Source organism: Scyliorhinus canicula, chromosome 2, assembly GCF_902713615.1.
Source record: "Scyliorhinus canicula chromosome 2, sScyCan1.1, whole genome shotgun sequence".
NCBI classification, from domain to species: Eukaryota; Metazoa; Chordata; class Chondrichthyes; order Carcharhiniformes; family Scyliorhinidae; genus Scyliorhinus; species Scyliorhinus canicula.
In genome coordinates, this window is record NC_052147.1 from 98,354,839 (window position 1) to 98,373,780 (window position 18,942).

The 18,942-nt window shown below is 46.2% G+C and overlaps 1 protein-coding gene across 1 annotated transcript in view; it reads right to left on the reverse strand.

Annotated features, from left to right (window-relative positions):
* Positions 1 to 13,010: 13,010 nt before the first annotated feature.
* The window catches only part of mapkbp1 (mitogen-activated protein kinase binding protein 1), a 339,461-nt gene continuing 333,529 nt past the window's right edge, over positions 13,011 to 18,942 (reverse strand). The window contains 1 exon segment of the mRNA XM_038783933.1: positions 13,011 to 17,744. Within this exon segment, the coding sequence (XP_038639861.1) occupies positions 17,433 to 17,744 (312 nt within the window). The 3' untranslated portion in view covers positions 13,011 to 17,432.

Sequence of the window (18,942 nt, forward strand, 5' to 3'; positions counted from 1 at the left end):
ACAGGTTCGTTCCGGGTAGAATAGCCGGGGGGTTCTTAAGTTGGCACAGGGCGGGTATCAAAAGGATGAGGGATTTGTTTATCGATGGTACTTTTGCTAGTCTGAGGGCGCTGGAGGAGAAATTTGGGCTATCCCCGGGGAATACCTTTAGGTACATGCAGGTTCGGGCGTTCGTGAAAAAGCAGGTGGGGGAATTCCCGCTGCTGCCTGCCCGGAGGACACAGGACAGGGTGGTCTCAGGCATGTGGGTAGGGGATGGCAAGATATCGGAAATATATCAGGAGGCGGAGGAGGCCTCGTTGGAGGAGCTGAAGGGCAAGTGGGAGGAGGAGCTGGGTGAGGGCCTGTGGGCAGACACCCTGGGCAGGGTTAATTCCTCATCTTGTGCCAGGCTTAGCCTGATTCAATTTAAGGTGGTGCACCGGCGACAGTGACAGTGGCGAGAATGAGTACGTTCTTTGGGGTGGAGGACAGGTGTGTGAGGTGCTCAGGGAGCCCGGCAAATCATGTCCATATGTTCTGGGCATGCCCGGCACTTACAGGATTTTGGAAAGGCTTCGGAAAGGCTATGTCCAAGGTCTTGGATACTCGGGTAAAACCGAGCTGGGGGATAGCGATATTTGGGGTATCAGACGATCCGGGAGTGCAGGAGTCGAAAGAGGTCGGAGTTCTGGCCTTTGCCTCCTTGGTAGCCCGGAGAAGGCTCTTGTTAACGTGGAGGGACGCAAAACCCCCAAGCGTAGAGACTTGGATCAGTGACATGGCGGGATTTCTCAGGTTGGAGAAGATAAAGTTTGCCTTGTGGGGGTCCTTGCAAGGGTTCTCCAGGCGGTGGCAGCCGTTCTTGACTTTCTCGCGGAACGTTAGGTGGAGGTCAGCAGCAGCAGCAACCCGGGGGGGGGGGGGGGGTGGTTTGCGCGGTGGATGGATTTCATTTGTAAAGGGCAGATACTTCAACTTGTTTTGTTAAATGGTTAAGTTGTTTTCTGTTTTATTGCTATGTTTTCTTTTCGTTGTTTTTCTTTTTGTAGTGGTTTGTAAAAATTATTGAAAAATTTTGAATAAAAATAAATTTTTAAAAAACAAAAAGGTTAGATGGGGTTATTGGGTTACGGGATAGGGTGGAAGTGAGGGCTTAAGTTGGTCGGTGCAGACTCGATGGGCTGAATGGCCTCCTTCTGCACTGTATGTTCTATGTCTATACTGTATCAAGTTCCAGGGTTTTGACCCAGCGACAGTGAAGGAACAGTGATATAGTTTCAAATCAGGATGGTGTGTGGTTTGGAAGGGCTGATGCAGGAATATAGGAATTAGGAGCAGAAGTAGGCAATTCAGCCCTTCAAACCTGATCCGCCATTCAATCAGATCATGGCTAATCTCTTCCTGGTCTCAAATCCACCTCCATACCTGTTCCCCATATCCCTTTAACATGTTGTTTTTCAGAAATGTATCTATCTCCTTCTTGAAACAATTGAATGACTCTGATTCCACCGCACTATGGGGCAGCAAGTTCCACAAATTCACCGCCCTCTGTGAGAAGTGGTTCCTCCTCATCTCAATTCTAAATCTACCACCTCTCAACCTATATTTGTGACCTCTTGTTCTAGATTGCCTCTTGATCTAGATTGCCTCATAAGGGGGAACATTTGTTCTGTTTACTTTATCAATTCTATTTAGTATTTTATGCACCTCGATCAGATCCCCTCTCATTCTTCTGAGCCCAAACTGTTTAATCTCTCCTCATACGTTAACCCTTTCATCTCCTCTGAATTGTCCCCATTGCCACCACATCCTTCCTCAAGTAAGGAGGTCAAAACTGGACACAATACTCCAGATGTGGTCTCACCAACACCCTAAACAATTGCAACAACATTTCTGAACAAAGGCACCTAGATCCCTCTGCCCAGACACATATTGAATCTGCTTTTCATTTAGATAATAATTTGGTCTCTATTTTTTTCAGCCAAAATGGATAACCTCACACTTATCCATATTAAACTCTATCTGCCAGATTTTGGCCTAATCTCCAAGTCTATCTAAAGCTGTCTATAAACTCTTTATCGCCTCTTCACTGCCTGCTTTCCCACCTATTTTAGTATCATCTGTCAATTTTGCCATGTTACACCCAGTCCCTGCCTGCAGATCATTTATATAGATTGTGAACACTTGAGGTGCGAGGACTGACCCCTGCGGCACCCCGTTAGTTACAGTTCACCAGCCAGAAGGGCAGTGTTTCCATGTATCTGCTACTCTTCGGTGGCAGAGGTCATGGCTGTGGAAGGTGCTGCCTAAAGAGCCTTGCTGAGTTCCTGCAATGCATCTTGTAGATAATACACTGTAGCCACTGTGTGTTGGTGGTGGAGGGGGTAGATGTTGAACGTGCGCCAATCAAATGGGCTGCTCTGTCCATAATGATGTCGAGCTTTTGAGTGTTGTAGGAGCTGCACTCATCCAGTCAGGTGGAGACTCCTGCAGTCATTGCACTCCTGACTTGGGTCTTGTAGATAGCGGACAGGCTTTGGGGAGGCATGAACTGAGTTACTCTCCACGGAATTTCCAACCTATACTTCCTCAGGAAACTAAGGAAATTCGGCAAGTCCACACTGACTCTTACCAACTTTTACAGATGCACCAAACAAAGCATCCTATCGGGCTGCATCACAGCCTGGTATGGCAACTGCTCGGCCCAAGATCGCAAGAAACTTCAGAGAGTCGTGAACACAACCCAGTCCATCACACGAACCTGCCTCCCATCCATTGACTCCATCTACACCTCCCGCTGCCTGGGGAAAGCGGGCAGCATAATCAAGGATCCCTCCCACCCAGCTTACTCACCCTTCCAACTTCTGATGCAAAAATGGTTGCCTGGCTGATAGTGAGGAAGAAAGTTCTAGAATGCATGAAGATATCGAATGGCTGGTCAGATGGGCAGAAAATGACAAACGGAAGTGTGAGGCAATAGATTTGGGGTGGGCAAACAAGGCCAGGGAATGCACAATTAATGGTTAGATTCTGCAAAGTGTAGAGGAACAGGGATTTTGGAGCATTTGTCCACAGATCCCTGAAGATAGGACAGGTATCTCCCCTTTGAGAGAAAGCTGACTGGTGGTGATTTAACTTGAGGGCCACCACACTTGAGGGACAAGGTTGAGAAGGCAAGGCCTTCCTGAGTTACCTCAGCTGGTACAGGAATTGAACCCATGTTGTTGGTGTCATTCTGCATCACGCACCAACCATCTGAGCTAACCAACCTTGCGTAAGAAGGTATATGGGATTTATTCCTTTATTAGTCCAGGCCTAGAGTATAAGAACAGGGAGATTATGCTCGTGCTGTATAAAACACTAGTTTTAGTTGGAGTACTGCATACAGTTCTGGTTATCATATTACAGGAAGGATGTGACACACACTAGGGAGAATACAGAAGAGATTTACAAAGGCATTGCCAGGTATGAAAGATTGGATCATCTGTGTTTGTTTTCTTTGGAACAAGTGGAGGCTAAGGGAAGATTTAACTGGAGGATGCCCTCTTCTCATCCATTCGATTGTCTTCACCAAAGTTGTGTGGCTGGCACTGTCGAGGTCCCTGTCTAGGAACTTATGAAAGAATTGTGATATTTAATGCAGATGAAGCTCAGACTCACCTTGTGAAGTAAGGTAAAGTCACCGTCGTCCCAGATGACCATAGACTGCTTTTCCCTTTGAGGGGGAGTGCTAACTGGTGGCAATTTAACCTGAGGATCACCAACACCTCAAGCGAGGGGCAAGATTGAGAAGACGGGTTCTTCATGAAGGCGGGGCCTTGTGAAGCAAGGGCATGCTGTATTCACCATCGTCATCCTGTGGCAAATTGCGCTGTTACTTTTACAACTCAAGGAGTTGGACTAATAAGTTAATTAAGTGAGGCCCACTGTAGTGATTTAAGCACATAATCACGACCAATTCTTCAATGCAGTACTTCACTGTCAGAGATTGCAATGTCTTTTGGATAAGATGCTAACCAAGACCCTCTCTGGTGGATGTAAAAGATCCCATGAGTTCCCCTGGATAATAACTATCCCTTAACTGACAGCAGATTTTGTGTCAGTTTATCCACATTTCATTATACTAGTGAATAGATTTCAAAATATGTTTTTGGACGCCCGAGGTTGTGAACAGCGCTATTTAAATGCAAATCATTCCTTTAATCAGGTGTCTGTTCGTGGGATCTTGCTGTGCTCAGATTGACTGCTGCCTACGTCGTAACAGTGGCTACACTTCAAAAAGCACTTCATTGGCTGTAAAGCTACTGGAGCTCTGAAAAGTGCTATAAAAATGCTACAACATTTTTGTTGGCCTCACGGTAGCATGGTGGTTATTTTGGGCCTCACGGTAGCATGGTGGTTAGCATCAATGCTTCACAGTTCCAGGGTCCCAGGTTCGATTCCCGGCTGGGTCACTGTCTGTGTGGAGTCTGCACGTCCTCCCCGTGTGTGCGTGGGTTTCCTCCGGGTGCTCCGGTTTCCTCCCACAGTCCAAAGATGTGCGGGTTAGGTGGATTGGCCATGCTAAATTGCCCGTAGTGTAAGGTTAATGGGGGGATTGTTGGGGTACGGGTATACGGGTTACGTGGGTTTAAGTGGGGTGATCATTGCTCGGCACAGCATCGAGGGCCGAAGGGCCTGTTCTGTGCTGTACTGTTCTATGTTCTAACATTATTTATGTGATAAATTTGCTTTCTATTTTGAATGAAAGCTTACTGCTGCTTTAAGAGATTGCCGAGATCTTGCAGATTCCTCGTTCAGTAACCAGGTAACAAAATGGGGTTTGCACTTTATTTTTTTCCTTATTCTTTCATAAGAAGTGGGCTTCATTGGCAAGGCCAACATTTGTTGCTCATCCCTAATTACCCTTCAATGAGTGGACTTGGCCATTTCAGAGGGCAGCTGAGAGTCAACCACATTGCTATAGATCTGGAGCCACATGTAGGCCAGGCCAGGTAAGAAACATAGAAACATAAAAAATAGGAGCAGGTGAAGGTTATTCGGCCCTTCGAGCCTACTCCGCCATTCATTATGATCATCCAACTCAATAGCCTAATCCCGCTTTCTCCCCTATCCTTTGATCCCCATTGCCCTAAGTGCTATATCTAACTGCTTCTTGAAAACATACAATGTTTTGGACTCAACTACTTCCTGTGGTAACAGATTCCACAGACTCACCACGCCCTGGGTGAAGGAAGTCTCCTCATCTCTGTCCTAAATGGTCTACCCCGTATCCTCAGATTGTGCCCTCTGGTTCTGAACACACCCGCCATCGGGAACATCCTTCCTGCATCTACCCTGCCCAGTCCTGTTATAATTTTATAGATTTCTATGAGATTCCCCCTCATTCTTCTGAACTCCAGCGAATACAATGCTAACAGATTCAATCTCTCCTCGTACGTCAGTCCTGCACTCCCAGGAATCAGTCTGGTAAACCTTTGCTGTGCTTCCTCTAAAGCATGAACATCCTTCCTCAGATAAGGAGACCAAAACTGCACACAATATTCCAGGTGTCACCTCACCAATGCCCTATATAATTGAAGCAAGATATCCCTGCTCCTGCACTTGAATCCTCTCAAAATGAAGGCCAACATATCATTTCCTTACTGCCTGCTATACCTGCATGCTTATCTTCAGTGACTGGTGTACGAGGACTCTCTGGTCTCGTTGCACATTCCCCTCTCCTAATTTATGGCCATTCAGATAATAGTCAGCCATCTCACTTTTGCTACCAAAGTGGATGGCCTCGCATTTATCCAAATTATACTGCATTTGCCATTCATTCACCCACTCACTCAACTTGTCCAAATCACACTGAAGGATCTTTGCATCCTCCTCACAGCTCACCCTCCCACACAACTTGGTGTCATCTGGAAATTTGGAGATATTACATTTTGTTCCCTCATCTAAATCATTAATATATATTCTGAATAGCTGGGGTCCTAGCCCTGATCACTAAGGTACCCCACTGGTCACTGTCTGTCAATTTGAAAAAGACCCGTTAATTCCAACTCTTTGTTTCCTGTCTGCCAACCACCTCAATAAACTAACCCTAATCCCACGCGCTTTAATTTTACACGTTAATCTCTTATGCGGGACTTTGTCAAAAGGCTTCTGAAAGTCCAAATATACCACAACCACTGGCTCCCCTCATCAACTCTACTAGTTACATCCTCAAAGAATTCCAGTAGATTTGTCAAGCATGATTTCCCTTCATAAATCCATACTGATAGGAGGATTACTGGAAGGAAGTTTTCAGGGTAATCTCTAAAGTGGTGCATGTGAAACTGGACTCGTGGCCTTGGGAGGCCATATTCGGGGTGTCGGACCAGCCGGGGTTGGAAACCGGTGCGGAGGCAGATGTTGTAGCCTTCGCCTTGTTGATCGCCCAAAGGTGGATCCTGTTGGGATGGAGAGCAACCTCTCCACCCTGTGCCCTGGCGTGGCTGGGGGGGGGGGGGGGGGGGGGGGGCCTGCTGGAATTCTTGACTCTTGAGAAGGTCAAATTTGAACTGAGGGGAAGGATGGAGGGGTTCTACAATTCATGGGCGTTATTCATTATGCACTTTCGAGAATTGGATTACATCGAACATAAGGAGGGGGCGTTGGGAGGAGGGGGACTGTATGTGTTAATGGTGGCTATGGGGGATTCCTGATTCCTTTTTGTTATTTGTTTATGTTAACATGCGGGCAGTGGTTTGGGGGTTGGTGGGAGGATGGGATTGTTGTTGTTGATATGGGGATTGATATTGCATTCGTTACTGATTATTGTTGGTGGATGTAAATTTGGGAGAAAATGTGAAAAAGGAGAATAAAAATATTCTAAAAATAAATAAATCCATGCTGACTCTGTCTGATCCTGCCACTGTTTTCTAAGTGCTCAGCTATAAAATCCTTGACAATGGATTCTAGAATTCTCCTCACTACCGACGACAGGCTTACTGGTATATAATTCCCTGTTTTCTCTCTACCTCCCTTTACATTATGTGGAGATGCCGGCGTTGGACTGGGGTGAGCACAGTAAGAAGTCTTACAACACCAGGTTAAAGTCCAACAGGTTTGTTTCAAACACGAGCTTTCGGAGCACGGCTCCTTCTTCAGGTGAATGGCCCTTTACATTAGCTACTCTCCAATCTGCAGGAACTGTTCCAGAATCTATATAATCCTGGAAGATGACCACCAATACATCCAATATTTCTAGAGCCACTTCCTTAAGTGCTCTGGGATGTAGATTTTCAGGCCCTGGAGATTTATTGACTTTCAATCCCATCAATTTCCCAATTTAATTTCTCTACTAATATCGATCTCCTTCAGTACCCCCCTCACTAAACCCTATGTTCCCCAACATTTCTGATTTGTGTCCTCATTTGTGAAGACAGAACTAAAGTATGTATTTAGTAGCTCAGCCATTTTATTTGCCCCTATTATACAGTCCCCTGTTTCTGACTGAATGGGATCCATATTTGTCGTCTTCAATTTTTTTCTCCTCACGTACCATTAGAAACCTTTACAGTCAGTTTTTATCTTCCCTGCAAGCTTACTCTCGTACTCTATTTTCCCCTTCTTAGTCAATCCCTTGGTCCTTCTTTGCTGACTTCTAATCTTCTCCCAATCCCTAGACCTGATGCTTTTCTTGACCAATTTGTAAGCTTCTTCCTTGGATTGAACATCTCTAATTTTCCTTGCAAGACATGGATTGACCACCTTTCCCGTTTCAATTTTGTGCCTGACAAGAATAAACAATTGTTGCAGTTCCCCCATATGCTCCTTGAATGTTTGCCATTGACTATCCACTGTCATCCCTTTAAGTAACATCCCCCAATCGACCAAAGCCAACCCATGTCTCATGGGTTGTAGTTTCCTTTATTATGATTCAGAAACCTAGACTAAGAATCAATTACTTCACTCTCCATCTTGATGAAAAATTCCATTGTATTATGGTCGCTCAACCCCAAGGGGTCTTGCACAACTAAATTGCCAATAATTCCTTTTTCCGTACACAGTACCCAATCTAAGATGGACTGTTCTCTAGTTGATTCCTCAACGCGTTGGTCCAGAAAACCATCCCGTGTACAGCCCAGGAATTCCACCTCTATGATATTGTGGCTAATATGATTTTCCCAATGTATATGCCGATTAAAGTCACCCATAATTAAAGATGTTCCTTTATTGCATGCGTCTCTAATTTCCTATTTAATGTAATTCCCAACATCACCACTGCAGTCTACTTACGATGCCCACTAATGTTATTTGCTCCTTGGTGTTTCTCAGCTCCACCCATACAGATTCCACATTGTCATAGCGAATATCCTTTCTCACTATTGTGTTAATTTCCTCTTTAACCAGCAATGCAACCCCACCGCCATTTCCTTTTTGTCTGTCCTTCCTCAATACTGGACACCCCTGGGACATTCAGTGGCCATCCCTGGTCACCCTGCAGCCATGTCTCCGTAATCCCGATTATATCTACCCGCTCACGTCTATTTGCGTGATTAGTTCATGTGCTTTATTACAAATGGTCCGCGCGTTAAGGCACAAAGCCTTTAAGCTTGTCTTTTCAACATTACTTGTCTTGTTCCCAATATTTTTCATTGTGCCCTGTATGAATCTGGTCCTTGGTTTCTCTGCCTATCACTTTTCTTATTCCCCTTTCTGACTTTTGATTTTGTCCTTGTTTCCTCCTCCTCTGACTTCTTGCATAGGTTCCCATCCGTAAGGACAGCAGATTTCCTTCCCTAAAAGGGATTAGTGAACCAGATGGATTTTTATAACAATCAATGATGCTTGTGACAGCGACCATTAATTACAGTAGATTTATATTCCAGATTTTATTGATTGAAATTTAAATTTCACCAGTTGCTATGGTGAAAGGATTGGGCTCACCATGGCTTGAATTTTCAGGATGTTGGGTACGTGGCGCTCATCACCCGGAGAGTGTGGGTACACCATCCTCATTGACTCAGACACGTCCACTGCCACTTTACACTCTAATGCGTGTGGATTGACAGCAGGCCGGGACCTCTGTCCGCACATGGAAAGAAGTCCCACCTTGGAGAGCTGTTGGCCAATCAGATTGGCTGAACCATCCCATCACCAGCCCATCCAAGCTTAGCACTGCAGTGGTCAGAAGAGGTACTGCAGCGTTATGCCCGAGACTAAGTCCCAAGAACCGCATTGATGGTAAGTAGCAGGGATCCTGAGTGGGGGAGGATATGGGATGCCCTGGGAGATCTTGTTGTCGAGGGTAGGTTGGGGGGGGGGGGGGGTATCTTGCTGTCGGGGAGTAGGCCAAGGGCAGGTGAAGGGGTCTTGCTGTCGAGAGGTAGGCTGAGGGTGATCTTGCTGTCAGCGGATAGGCCGATTGGGGGGGTGGGTGCCAGAGGTCTCTGGCCCATGAGGGAGGATCTTCCAGCCCCTCCCACCCAACACTGAAGGTCAGAACTTTTCCTGTTTCCCACTCTTGGTCATCAGGCTCTCTCCAGCCTAACAATTGAGGTTGGTTGGGTAATAGAGGCCCAGGTGAGCTTCACATCCCTGTCCGCCCCACTGTAAAATCATGTCCAGGGCGGAGTAGATGGGATCCTAGAGGGAATCCTATCTATGATATTTTACCCTCCTCCACTGCCTCAGAACACACCAGTGGGAGAGCGTAAAGTCTGGCCCATGCCCCCATGCCTGTAGTGACATTCCGACTATGCCACCATCTAATAAAGGTGTTGTCAATATTTTACCTCTATCTCAAAGATGTGCATGCTGGGACTTATCCATCAGAAGGTAACAAGAGTGAAAACAAACTGGCTTGAGGAGGGTGAAGAACCAAAAATTAATGTTGCTCCATATTGCACATTTCCTCTTTAACAAAGACTTGGTACCTGAATTTTCAGAATGGCGGAGGCTCAGAACATATCCCCACCGACTCTAGCTCTAAGAGCGTTGACTGGCAGAAGATGGGACGTCTGCCTGTCACTGAGAGGGGGACCTACCTTGGAGAGCTGCCGGCCAATTGGACTGGTCAGCAGCTGTTCAGTCATTCCAGGAACAGTGCTGCAGTGGCCAGAAGAGGAACTGCAGTCAGCTGCCTGGAATGAAGTGCTGGGATCCGAAGGAAAGGTACGTGGCAGGGGGTGGGAACAGTGGTAGGGGTCGGGGACAGTGGTGGTGTGGTTGGGGGAGGGGTAAATGTGGTATTGAAGGCCTTGGGGGTTGCTATGGAGGGGCTATTGGGCTCTTGCGGATAGGTAGGGGGGCAGGGCAGGTCAGGGGGCCACTGGGCCCGAAGAGGAGGGTGCCCCCCCAGTCAGAAGCCAGTGTCTAATGGAGGTCTTCACTCCCGAGGTTGAACTTAGTCCAATTTCAGGTTTCCTCCTTGATCAATCATTCGGAAAAAGATCCTCAAGTGGCTTTAAGTGTCCATTTAATGACCTTAAAAAGGGCAAAGGGGCAGGCTTCCTCTTTGAGGCCTTGCCCGGCCCAAGGTAAAATCTCAACCAGGTCGGGACAGGCGGGATCTTGGAGGGAATCCTGTCTCTCCCCTCCACACTCCCCCCAACCTCAGAACCTGCTGGGGTGTGGGTGAGCATAACATTCTGGCCTTGCAGTTGACTGTCGGAGATCCCAAAGTTCTTCATAACCAGTGAGCTTTGCACACTTGCAATGGGAGAGACCACACCGGAGTGAGACACAACCAGAGTGATTATGAAACCCAGGAACATGAAACAGAGTGGGAGTTCAGCGCAGGGTGGGAAGTGGTGCTTTTTTCTTTTTCTCCTTGCTTTATAACAGAGTGATCTAGTCCTGCTGCGGCAGCTGAGGCTACAAGGGAGAGAGCTGATTGGTAAGTAGTGGGTAAGGTTGGTAAGTCTTTGCAACTTTAATCACTTATAGTTTGAAAATACTTTTTGTGCTTTATAATCTGTAAGGGCTCGAATTGATAGTGACAAGGAAATAAGGGCCATAGAGAATTGGATATAATCGAATATCAAACATGTTCCAAAGCTTTCATTTAAAGGGGTAAGTCATAGCAGAAGAGCTAAAGTCTTGGTTTGCTCCTCTTGCTCCATGTGGGAAGCCGGGAACATTTTCTGTGGTTGGAACCAACATATGCGAAAGACCTGTCTCCAGCTAAAGCTCCTGGAAGCCTGGGTTTCAGAGCTGGAGCAGCAGCTGGGGACACTGTGGAGCATCCGCAAGGCGGAGAGTGTCGTGGATAGCACGTATAGAGTGGTGGTCATACCGCAGGCTCAGACTCCCCAGGCAGGAAGGGAATGGGTGACCACCAAGCAGAGCAAGACAGCTAGGCAGGCAGGAATCTCCCGTGGCCATTCCCCTGCAAAACAGTTATACCATTTTGGATACTGTTGAGGGGAATGATCTCTCATGGGAAAGCAGCAACTGCCAAATTCGTTGCACCACAGTTGGTCCTGCTGCAGACGAAAGGAATAAGAAGTGTGGGAATGCAATAGTTATAGGGATTCGATTGTAAAGGGAATATATAGGCATTTCTTGGTCTCAAGCAAGTTTCCAGAATAGTGTGTTGCCTCCCTGGTGCTAGGGTCAAGGATGTCTTGGTTCAGTTATAGGACACATTCTGGAGGGGGGACGGTGAATAGCCAGTGATTGTGGTATACATGTGTACCAATGACATTGACAATGATCAGTTAACAAAAAAAAGGGATGCGGTCTTAAAAGCAGAATATAGGGAGTTAGGAAGAAAGTTGAGAAGTCGGACCTCAAAGGTAGTGATCTCAGGATTATTACCAGTTCCACGTGCTAGAGTGGAAATAGCAGGATATATCAGATGAATACATGGCTGAGATAGTGTGAGGGGATGGGTTTCAGATTCCTGCGGGATTGGGACCTGTTCTGGGAGAGGTGGGACCTATACAAACTGGGCAGGCTACACCTCGGCAGGACCGGGATTGATGTCCTTGAAGCGGTTGGGGAGGGTTTAAATAATATGGCAGGGGGATGGGAACCTATGCAAGGATTCAGAGTAGGGGAAGAACAAGAGAAAAAGACAGAAAGGAGAATAAGAAACGTGATAGGCAGATAAATCAAAGGCCTGTATCAGATAATGACACTGCAAAAAGTAGTAGAGGTGAGGCCATTCCTGGAGTATTGTGTGCAGTTTTAGTGTCCTTATCTGAGGAAGGATGTTCTTGCTATGGAGGGAGTGTGGCGAAGGTTTACCAGGCTGATTTGTGGGATGGCGGGACTGTCATACGAGGAGAGACTAAATCGGTTAGGATTATATTCATTGGAGTTTAGAAAGTGAAGGGGGATCTCAGCGAAACTTATAAAATTCTAACAAGATTAGACATGGTAGATTCAGAAAGAATGTTCCCGATGGTGAGGGAGTCCAGAACTAAGAACTAGGGGGTCATAGTTTCAGGATAAAGGGTAAACCTTTTAGGACAGCATGGTAGCATCGTAGTTAGCACAATTGCTTCACAGCTCCAGGGTCCCAGGTTCGATTGCCGGCTTGGGTCACTGTCTGTGCAGAGTCTGCACGTTCTCCTTGTGTGTGCGTGGATATCCTCCGGGGGCTCCGGTTTCCTCCCACAGTGCAAAGATGTGCAGGTTAGGTGGATTGGCCATTCTAAATTGCCCTTAGTGTCCAAAATTGTCCTTACTGTTGTGTAATTTCAAGAAGTAATTAGATATAGCTCTTGGGGCTCATGGGAAAGGCAGGATCAGGGTTTTGAACTTGATGGTCAGCCATGATTATAATGAATGACGGAGCTGGCTCAAAGGGCTGAATGGTCTCTTCCTGCTTCTATTTTCTATTGATGTTTCTATGTAGCACTGTTGTCATTGTTACAGTGTAGGAAATATGGCAGCCAATTTATACATAGGAAGCTGCCACAAATGGCAACAACCAAATAATCCATGTGAGGTGTTGCTTGAGGGATAAACTATGGTTTCCTAATCGATTAAAAGTAGCACCTTGTCCATGAAGATCTCACCATCATTACGTTGACTTTGACAAGTGTCTTTCCAAGGCTTTCCTCCCAAACGTTGGGATTTTATTGCAAATATTTAAGACGTGACCAACATGTGGTACAAACACTATGGCAAAACGGGTAAAAACAGTCACTTACAGTACAAGAAACACTCAAAGGAGAAAGAAACATTCACAGCAACCAGCTTAAAAATTAGTTTGGGAACCCATTATAGAAATGAAGACCGTACTTTCATTATAAAATGCACTGATACCGATTAATCTTCACGGACAATGGTTTGAAGAAATTAGAGAGAGTTTAAAAAGTCTCCAAAATGGCCTTCAGCATGCACCACTGATGTGCAAATTGGAATGCACCATGCAATGAACCTTCATGCACACACTAGTTACATGTCTACCATGTAACTGTCTACTGGACTACCATGTCCCAATATTCTGTTTCGTTCCAGGTAGAGGTTTCTATAGTTTCTTCACATTTAAAATACGAATAAAAATTTGGGATGATCCCAACCACTCCATCGTCATGTCACCATGCCTGATTGAGTGATGGTATTAGAAAAATTTATAAAGAGATCCTCATAAATGGAGCAGGTCTCCAGGCAGCAGATACTCGAGGGGGAGGAGGCAGCAGCCAAGCAGCCGGCACTGCCGGAAGAGAGCTCAGCCATATTCCCCGGTACCTGAGGATTAAAATACACCAACTTTACCGCTACCGATGTGCACCCAGGTTCTCAGTACCTCAGGGAGAAACCTTCCCTGGTCACTAACTGCCACAAATCGGGCCTTACTGAGTTTCACAAACTGGTCAGGCTGGTGCATGGTCCCACGGCTGCTGCCTACCTTGTGCATAAAGCCTCAAACAGTATGATAGAGGGGAGCGACAGCCTTCCAACTTTCAGCTCTTGGTCTGTGGCTCTGTAGGTAACAGCACAAATCTGGTGTTCTTGATTAATAAGGTGATTTCTTGACCAATATGGGGATCAGGGGTTATGGGGAGAAGGCAGGTGAATGTGGATGAGGAACATATCAGCCACGATCGAATGGCGGAGCAGACTCGATGGGCCGAATGGCCTAATTCTGCTCTTATATTTTACGGTCTTATGGCCTTGTGGCGGAGGCTGCACTGTAGCTGAACTCAATCCTGACATCCCCACGCGTGCATTCCCCAGCCCAGGAAACTGAGGCCAACTGTACATGCCAGCTCCTTCCACCACCGCCTGCCTGGGATCAGAGGCCCAAGAACCAAATCTGGGAGCTTCCTGAAATCTATGGCTCAGTACTACCCCATGTGACCCAATTACGCACTGAGAAATCTGAGTAGGTAAGGCAATATTTAAACACCTCTTTCAAAGCATGCAGTTGCTATCGATCACGGCCATCCATACAAAGTCTCTGTATTCTGCAAAGGTTTTTTTTAAAAAAGTTGTCTAAAATATCCATTTTTACAAAACAAAAGGAACATTTGTCCTATTTCCTGTTTGAAATGCTTGATCATTTTAACATTGTGTGCATGTGACTGGACAACGACTGCCAACCTCACCAGACAGCTTCTGTTCATCAGCCGTACATTCACTCAATGAAAAAGCTCCACAACGAGCACCTCACATCTGCTTCTGAACAGATTCGCGGTCCAGATCACAACACCGGAGAAAACCTTTCACTGAGGAGGAGTAACTTTTTGTACAGAAACATGAAGCCCTCCTGCTTACTTGCTGTGATACTCAGCAAACCCCACCTTCCTGAGTAGCATGAACCACAGCCAAAGAGTCAGGAGAGATTTCAGAAACAGAGTTTCATCATCTCCAAACATATCTTAATTAAAGTATTGAGAATTGGGAGATGCTTTGAGGGTTCTTCAGTTTTTAGGATTCCTACTCGAGGCTTGTATAAGTTGGGAATGTTTGGTGAAAGCGCTCAAAGAATTTGGGGAATTCTTGTCAGAATTTGAGACCTCCTGTCTAATGTTTGTCCCGTGTTTGTGTGTCTGCCCTGTGTATGTGTGTCCTGTCCAGACTTTGTGTGATCTGTCCAGATTTGTGGTCCTGTCCAGAGTTTGTGTCCTGTTCCGTGTTTCTGTGGCTATCCCGTGTTGGTGTCCTCTTCAGTGTCTGCGTGTCCTGTCCAGTCTCTGTGTGTCCTGTGCTGTGTTTGTATGTCTGTCCATTGTTTCTCTGTCCTGGCCAGTGTTTCTGTGTCCTGGCCAGTGTTTCTGTGGCTGTCCCGTGTTTGTGTGTCTTGTCCTGTGTTTGTGTGTCCTGTCCTGTGTTGGTGTGTTCTGTCCAGTGTTTCTGTGGCTGTCCTGTGTTTATGTTTCCTGTCCCATGCATGTGTGTCTTATCCAGATGTGTGTCCTGTCCACTGTTTGTATCCTATCCAGTGCCTGTGTGTCCTTTCCAGTGTCTGTGTGTCCTGTCCACAGTTTGTGTGTCCTGTCCAGATTTGTGTGTCCTACCCAGTGTCTGTGAGTCCTGTCCAGATTTGTGTATCCTGCCCAGATTTGTGTGTCCTGTCCAGATTTGTGTGTCCTTTCCAGTGTCTGTGAGTCCGCCCCATGTCTGTGAGTCTGTCCTGTATTTGCGAGTCCTGTCCCGCGTTTTGTGTGTCCTGTCTCACGTTTGTGAATTCCTATCCAAAATTATTGTACAAAGTTTGAGGTGTCCACCTAGAGACTGTGAGGGGGGAGGGGATTCTCACATCAGATGTTGGGTCCGGTTCAGAGTTAAGGTGTCTTTGCTGGTGCTTCATGAATTTTGTTCCGAATATCACTGGCTTAACGGGTAAATCAACCTGAAAGAACTGATTTACACAATGGCAAGGGATTTGCATTGACCTTCTATTTCATGTCACAAACACACGTCCATCACATCACTGCCTTTTCCCATTCAGCTGTCATATCCAACAGGGCATCAAACAGCATCTGTATCTTTCCCCTTGCCTTGCACTGCGTTCAGATTTCACAACTCTCCAGCGCAGAAACATATTTCTGTGAGATGAAGAGGTGTGAGTCTGAATGAGGGATGAATCTCTTGGCAAATCTAACTGAGGGGTAAAATTTAGTGGGGGAGGGGGGAACCTAATGAAGTCGTCGGGGGGTGGGTGGAATCTCCCCAATTCAGGTGGACTGGCCATAATAAATTGCCCTTAATGACCAAAAAAGCTAGGAGGGGTTATTGGGTTATGGGGATAGGGTGGAAGTAAGGGCTTAAGTGGGTCGGTGCAGACTCGATGGGCCGAATGGCCATCTTCTGCACTGTATGTATGTTCTATTGAATCTGACTGAGATGCCAGTCTGACTGAGGCGTGCCATTCAAGGAAGGATGGGGAGTGACTGAAAGATTTAGCTTGCACAGAAACAAACAGCAAATGGAGTGCCTTGTGTAAGGCGGGGAAACGGTTTTCCATTGCATACCTTTACCTGCCTCATTCTAACTCTGAGAAGACTTGCCGAAAAGTAAACATGTTTTTTTTCAGTAAATAAGACAATGTTCCCAAAAGTTAAGTCCTCTGATTTCCCAAATATAGGGGAATGGAGGAATGTAGAAAAGGAACTGTGGTCCAATCAATTGGGAATGCACATTATATATCACACACTGTGAGGAATATCAAGGGAACACACTGGTATATCGGCTCCCTTCCCCTCCCTTAAAGGGACCGTCAGTGGCTCCAGTCAGCATTTAATCATTCCGCTGGGCTCCAACGTCATGATCCGTAGTGATCCACTCCAGGTTTTTAGTTTTGCCAACTCCTGTTCACTGTAACCAGAGTGATTCATTGCCTAATTGGAGGAACCTGAACAACATCTGCTTGGTGAGAGAAAGAGCTAGGCGGTCAGAGAGAGAGAGAGAGAAATGAAAAGAGAGTGGGTGCTGGAGCACAAGATGCAGAACGAGAGGATCTTATAACAAAGCTTGGGGAGCAATCCGTGTCGCTGTATCGCAGAATGACAGCGCCCCCATCTTCCTGCAGCAGTCCAGATTGCAGCTTCTTGTCTAGCTGAAACTACATGTTTCCACAATCTTCCCAATGCTTCCCCCTCCATTCTCCTGCCATATAGAGCACCTCCGCCCGGCTGACTGGAGTCACCTCAGACCCCTTTCCGTTGGTCTCCAGGTTGAAATGAAATGTTTTTGCTGCCTGCTTTATAAGTTGACCACTACAATAAGGTGGCAGGCAGCATTGTGACTCCTCCCTGCAGCCTATTGCAGGGGCTGGATGTGGAGAAATTAAACATGAAAAAAAAAAGTAGGAAGGCAACGGCAATAAAGGTTTCTTGTAAGTCAGTTGGATAATGGAACTTAACCTGTTCCAGGTTAAATATGAGACGAGTTGTGATAAACACTATAGACCGTGTTGTACCATTTCCTTTGCTCCAGTGGGAAGAATGTTTTTTTATATTGCTCTCTCTCTGTGGGTGTATTTAAGCTCAAAATTGTGTTGTGCGCTGTACAATTCACAGTCCGGAACTTTCCCTTCCTCCTGGCTGCTTATGATCCATCCTTCTCTCCACGGCTTGGAGTAGAAGTTCGGAATACTGTTCGAGCAGGGCCAAGGTCTTCTTGTCTTCAAAACCATCGCTCTTCGCTGGGGGATCGCCACCTGGGTAAGAGGCAGAGGCCGCCTGCCCTGACCTTTGAAGAGATAGCCCAGGGCCTGCTGCTATGGACTGGAGGCTGTCCAATTCTTTCCTCGCCAAGGCAAATGTTTCTGAGAGAATGGCCGCCATCTGGCAGCTCTCGCTCAAGGAGTCCTTGTTATTGGATACCTGAAAGCAAAGATACACAAGAATAATTAGTTACAAGGGAGCCACGACTCCTGGACTGTACCATTTCCCTAAAGAGTGAACATCCTTCCAACTTTTAGCAGCAGTGCTTAGAACACACAACGCCAGAAATAGAAGCAGACCATTCAGCTCATCGGGCCTGCTCCACTTTCCCAACCACTCCCCATATGCCTCGATTCCCTAAGAGAGAAAAGATTCTGTCTATCTCAGCCTTAATATATTCAACGATGGAGCATCTACAGCCCTCTGGGACAGAGATTTCCAAAGATTCACAACCATTTAAGTGAAGAAATTGCTTCTCATCTTCAGTCCAAAATGATCAGCCTCCTTATCTGAAACTATCCCTGTCACATTCACATTCTTGATTCTCCAGCCAAGGGAAACAACCTCGATGTCTACTCTTGTCAAGCCCCTTCTGATTCTTATATATTCCAATCAGGTCACCTCTCATAGAATGTAGACCCAATTTACTCAGCCTCTCATCATAGTACAACCCAATCTACTGAACATTCGCTGTGGTGCTTGATTAGAATAGATAGGTGTTTAAGGGTGGCACAGTGGGTTAACCCTGTTGCCTCACGGCACCAAGGTCCCAGGTTCGTTCCCGGCTCTGGGTCACTGCCCGTGTGGAGTTTGCACATTCTCCCCGTGTTTGCGTGGGTTTCACCCTCACAACCCAAAAGATGTGCAGATAGGTGGATTGGCCACATTAAATTGCCCCTTAATTGGAAACAAATATATTGGGTACTCCAAATTAAAAAAAAAGAATAGATAGGTATTTGACGGCTGACGCAATGGACTGCAAGGCCTTTTTTCTGTGCTGTAAAACTCTTATCACACTATGTGGAGATCAAAACTATACAGTATTCCAAGCATCGTCTCACCATAGCCCTGTACAATTGTAGCAAGACTTAGAACATAGAACATAGAACGATACAGCGCAGTACAGGCCCTTCGGCCCACGATGTTGCACCAACATGGGAAGTCAAAAACTAAAGGCATCTACCTACACTATGCCATTATCATCCATATGCTTATCCAATAAACTTTTAAATGCCCTCAATGTTGGCGAGTGCACTACTGTTGCAGGTAGGGCATTCCACGGCCTCACCACTCTTTGCGTAAAAAACCTACCTCTGTCCTCTGTCCTATATCTATTACCCCTCAATTTAAGGCTATG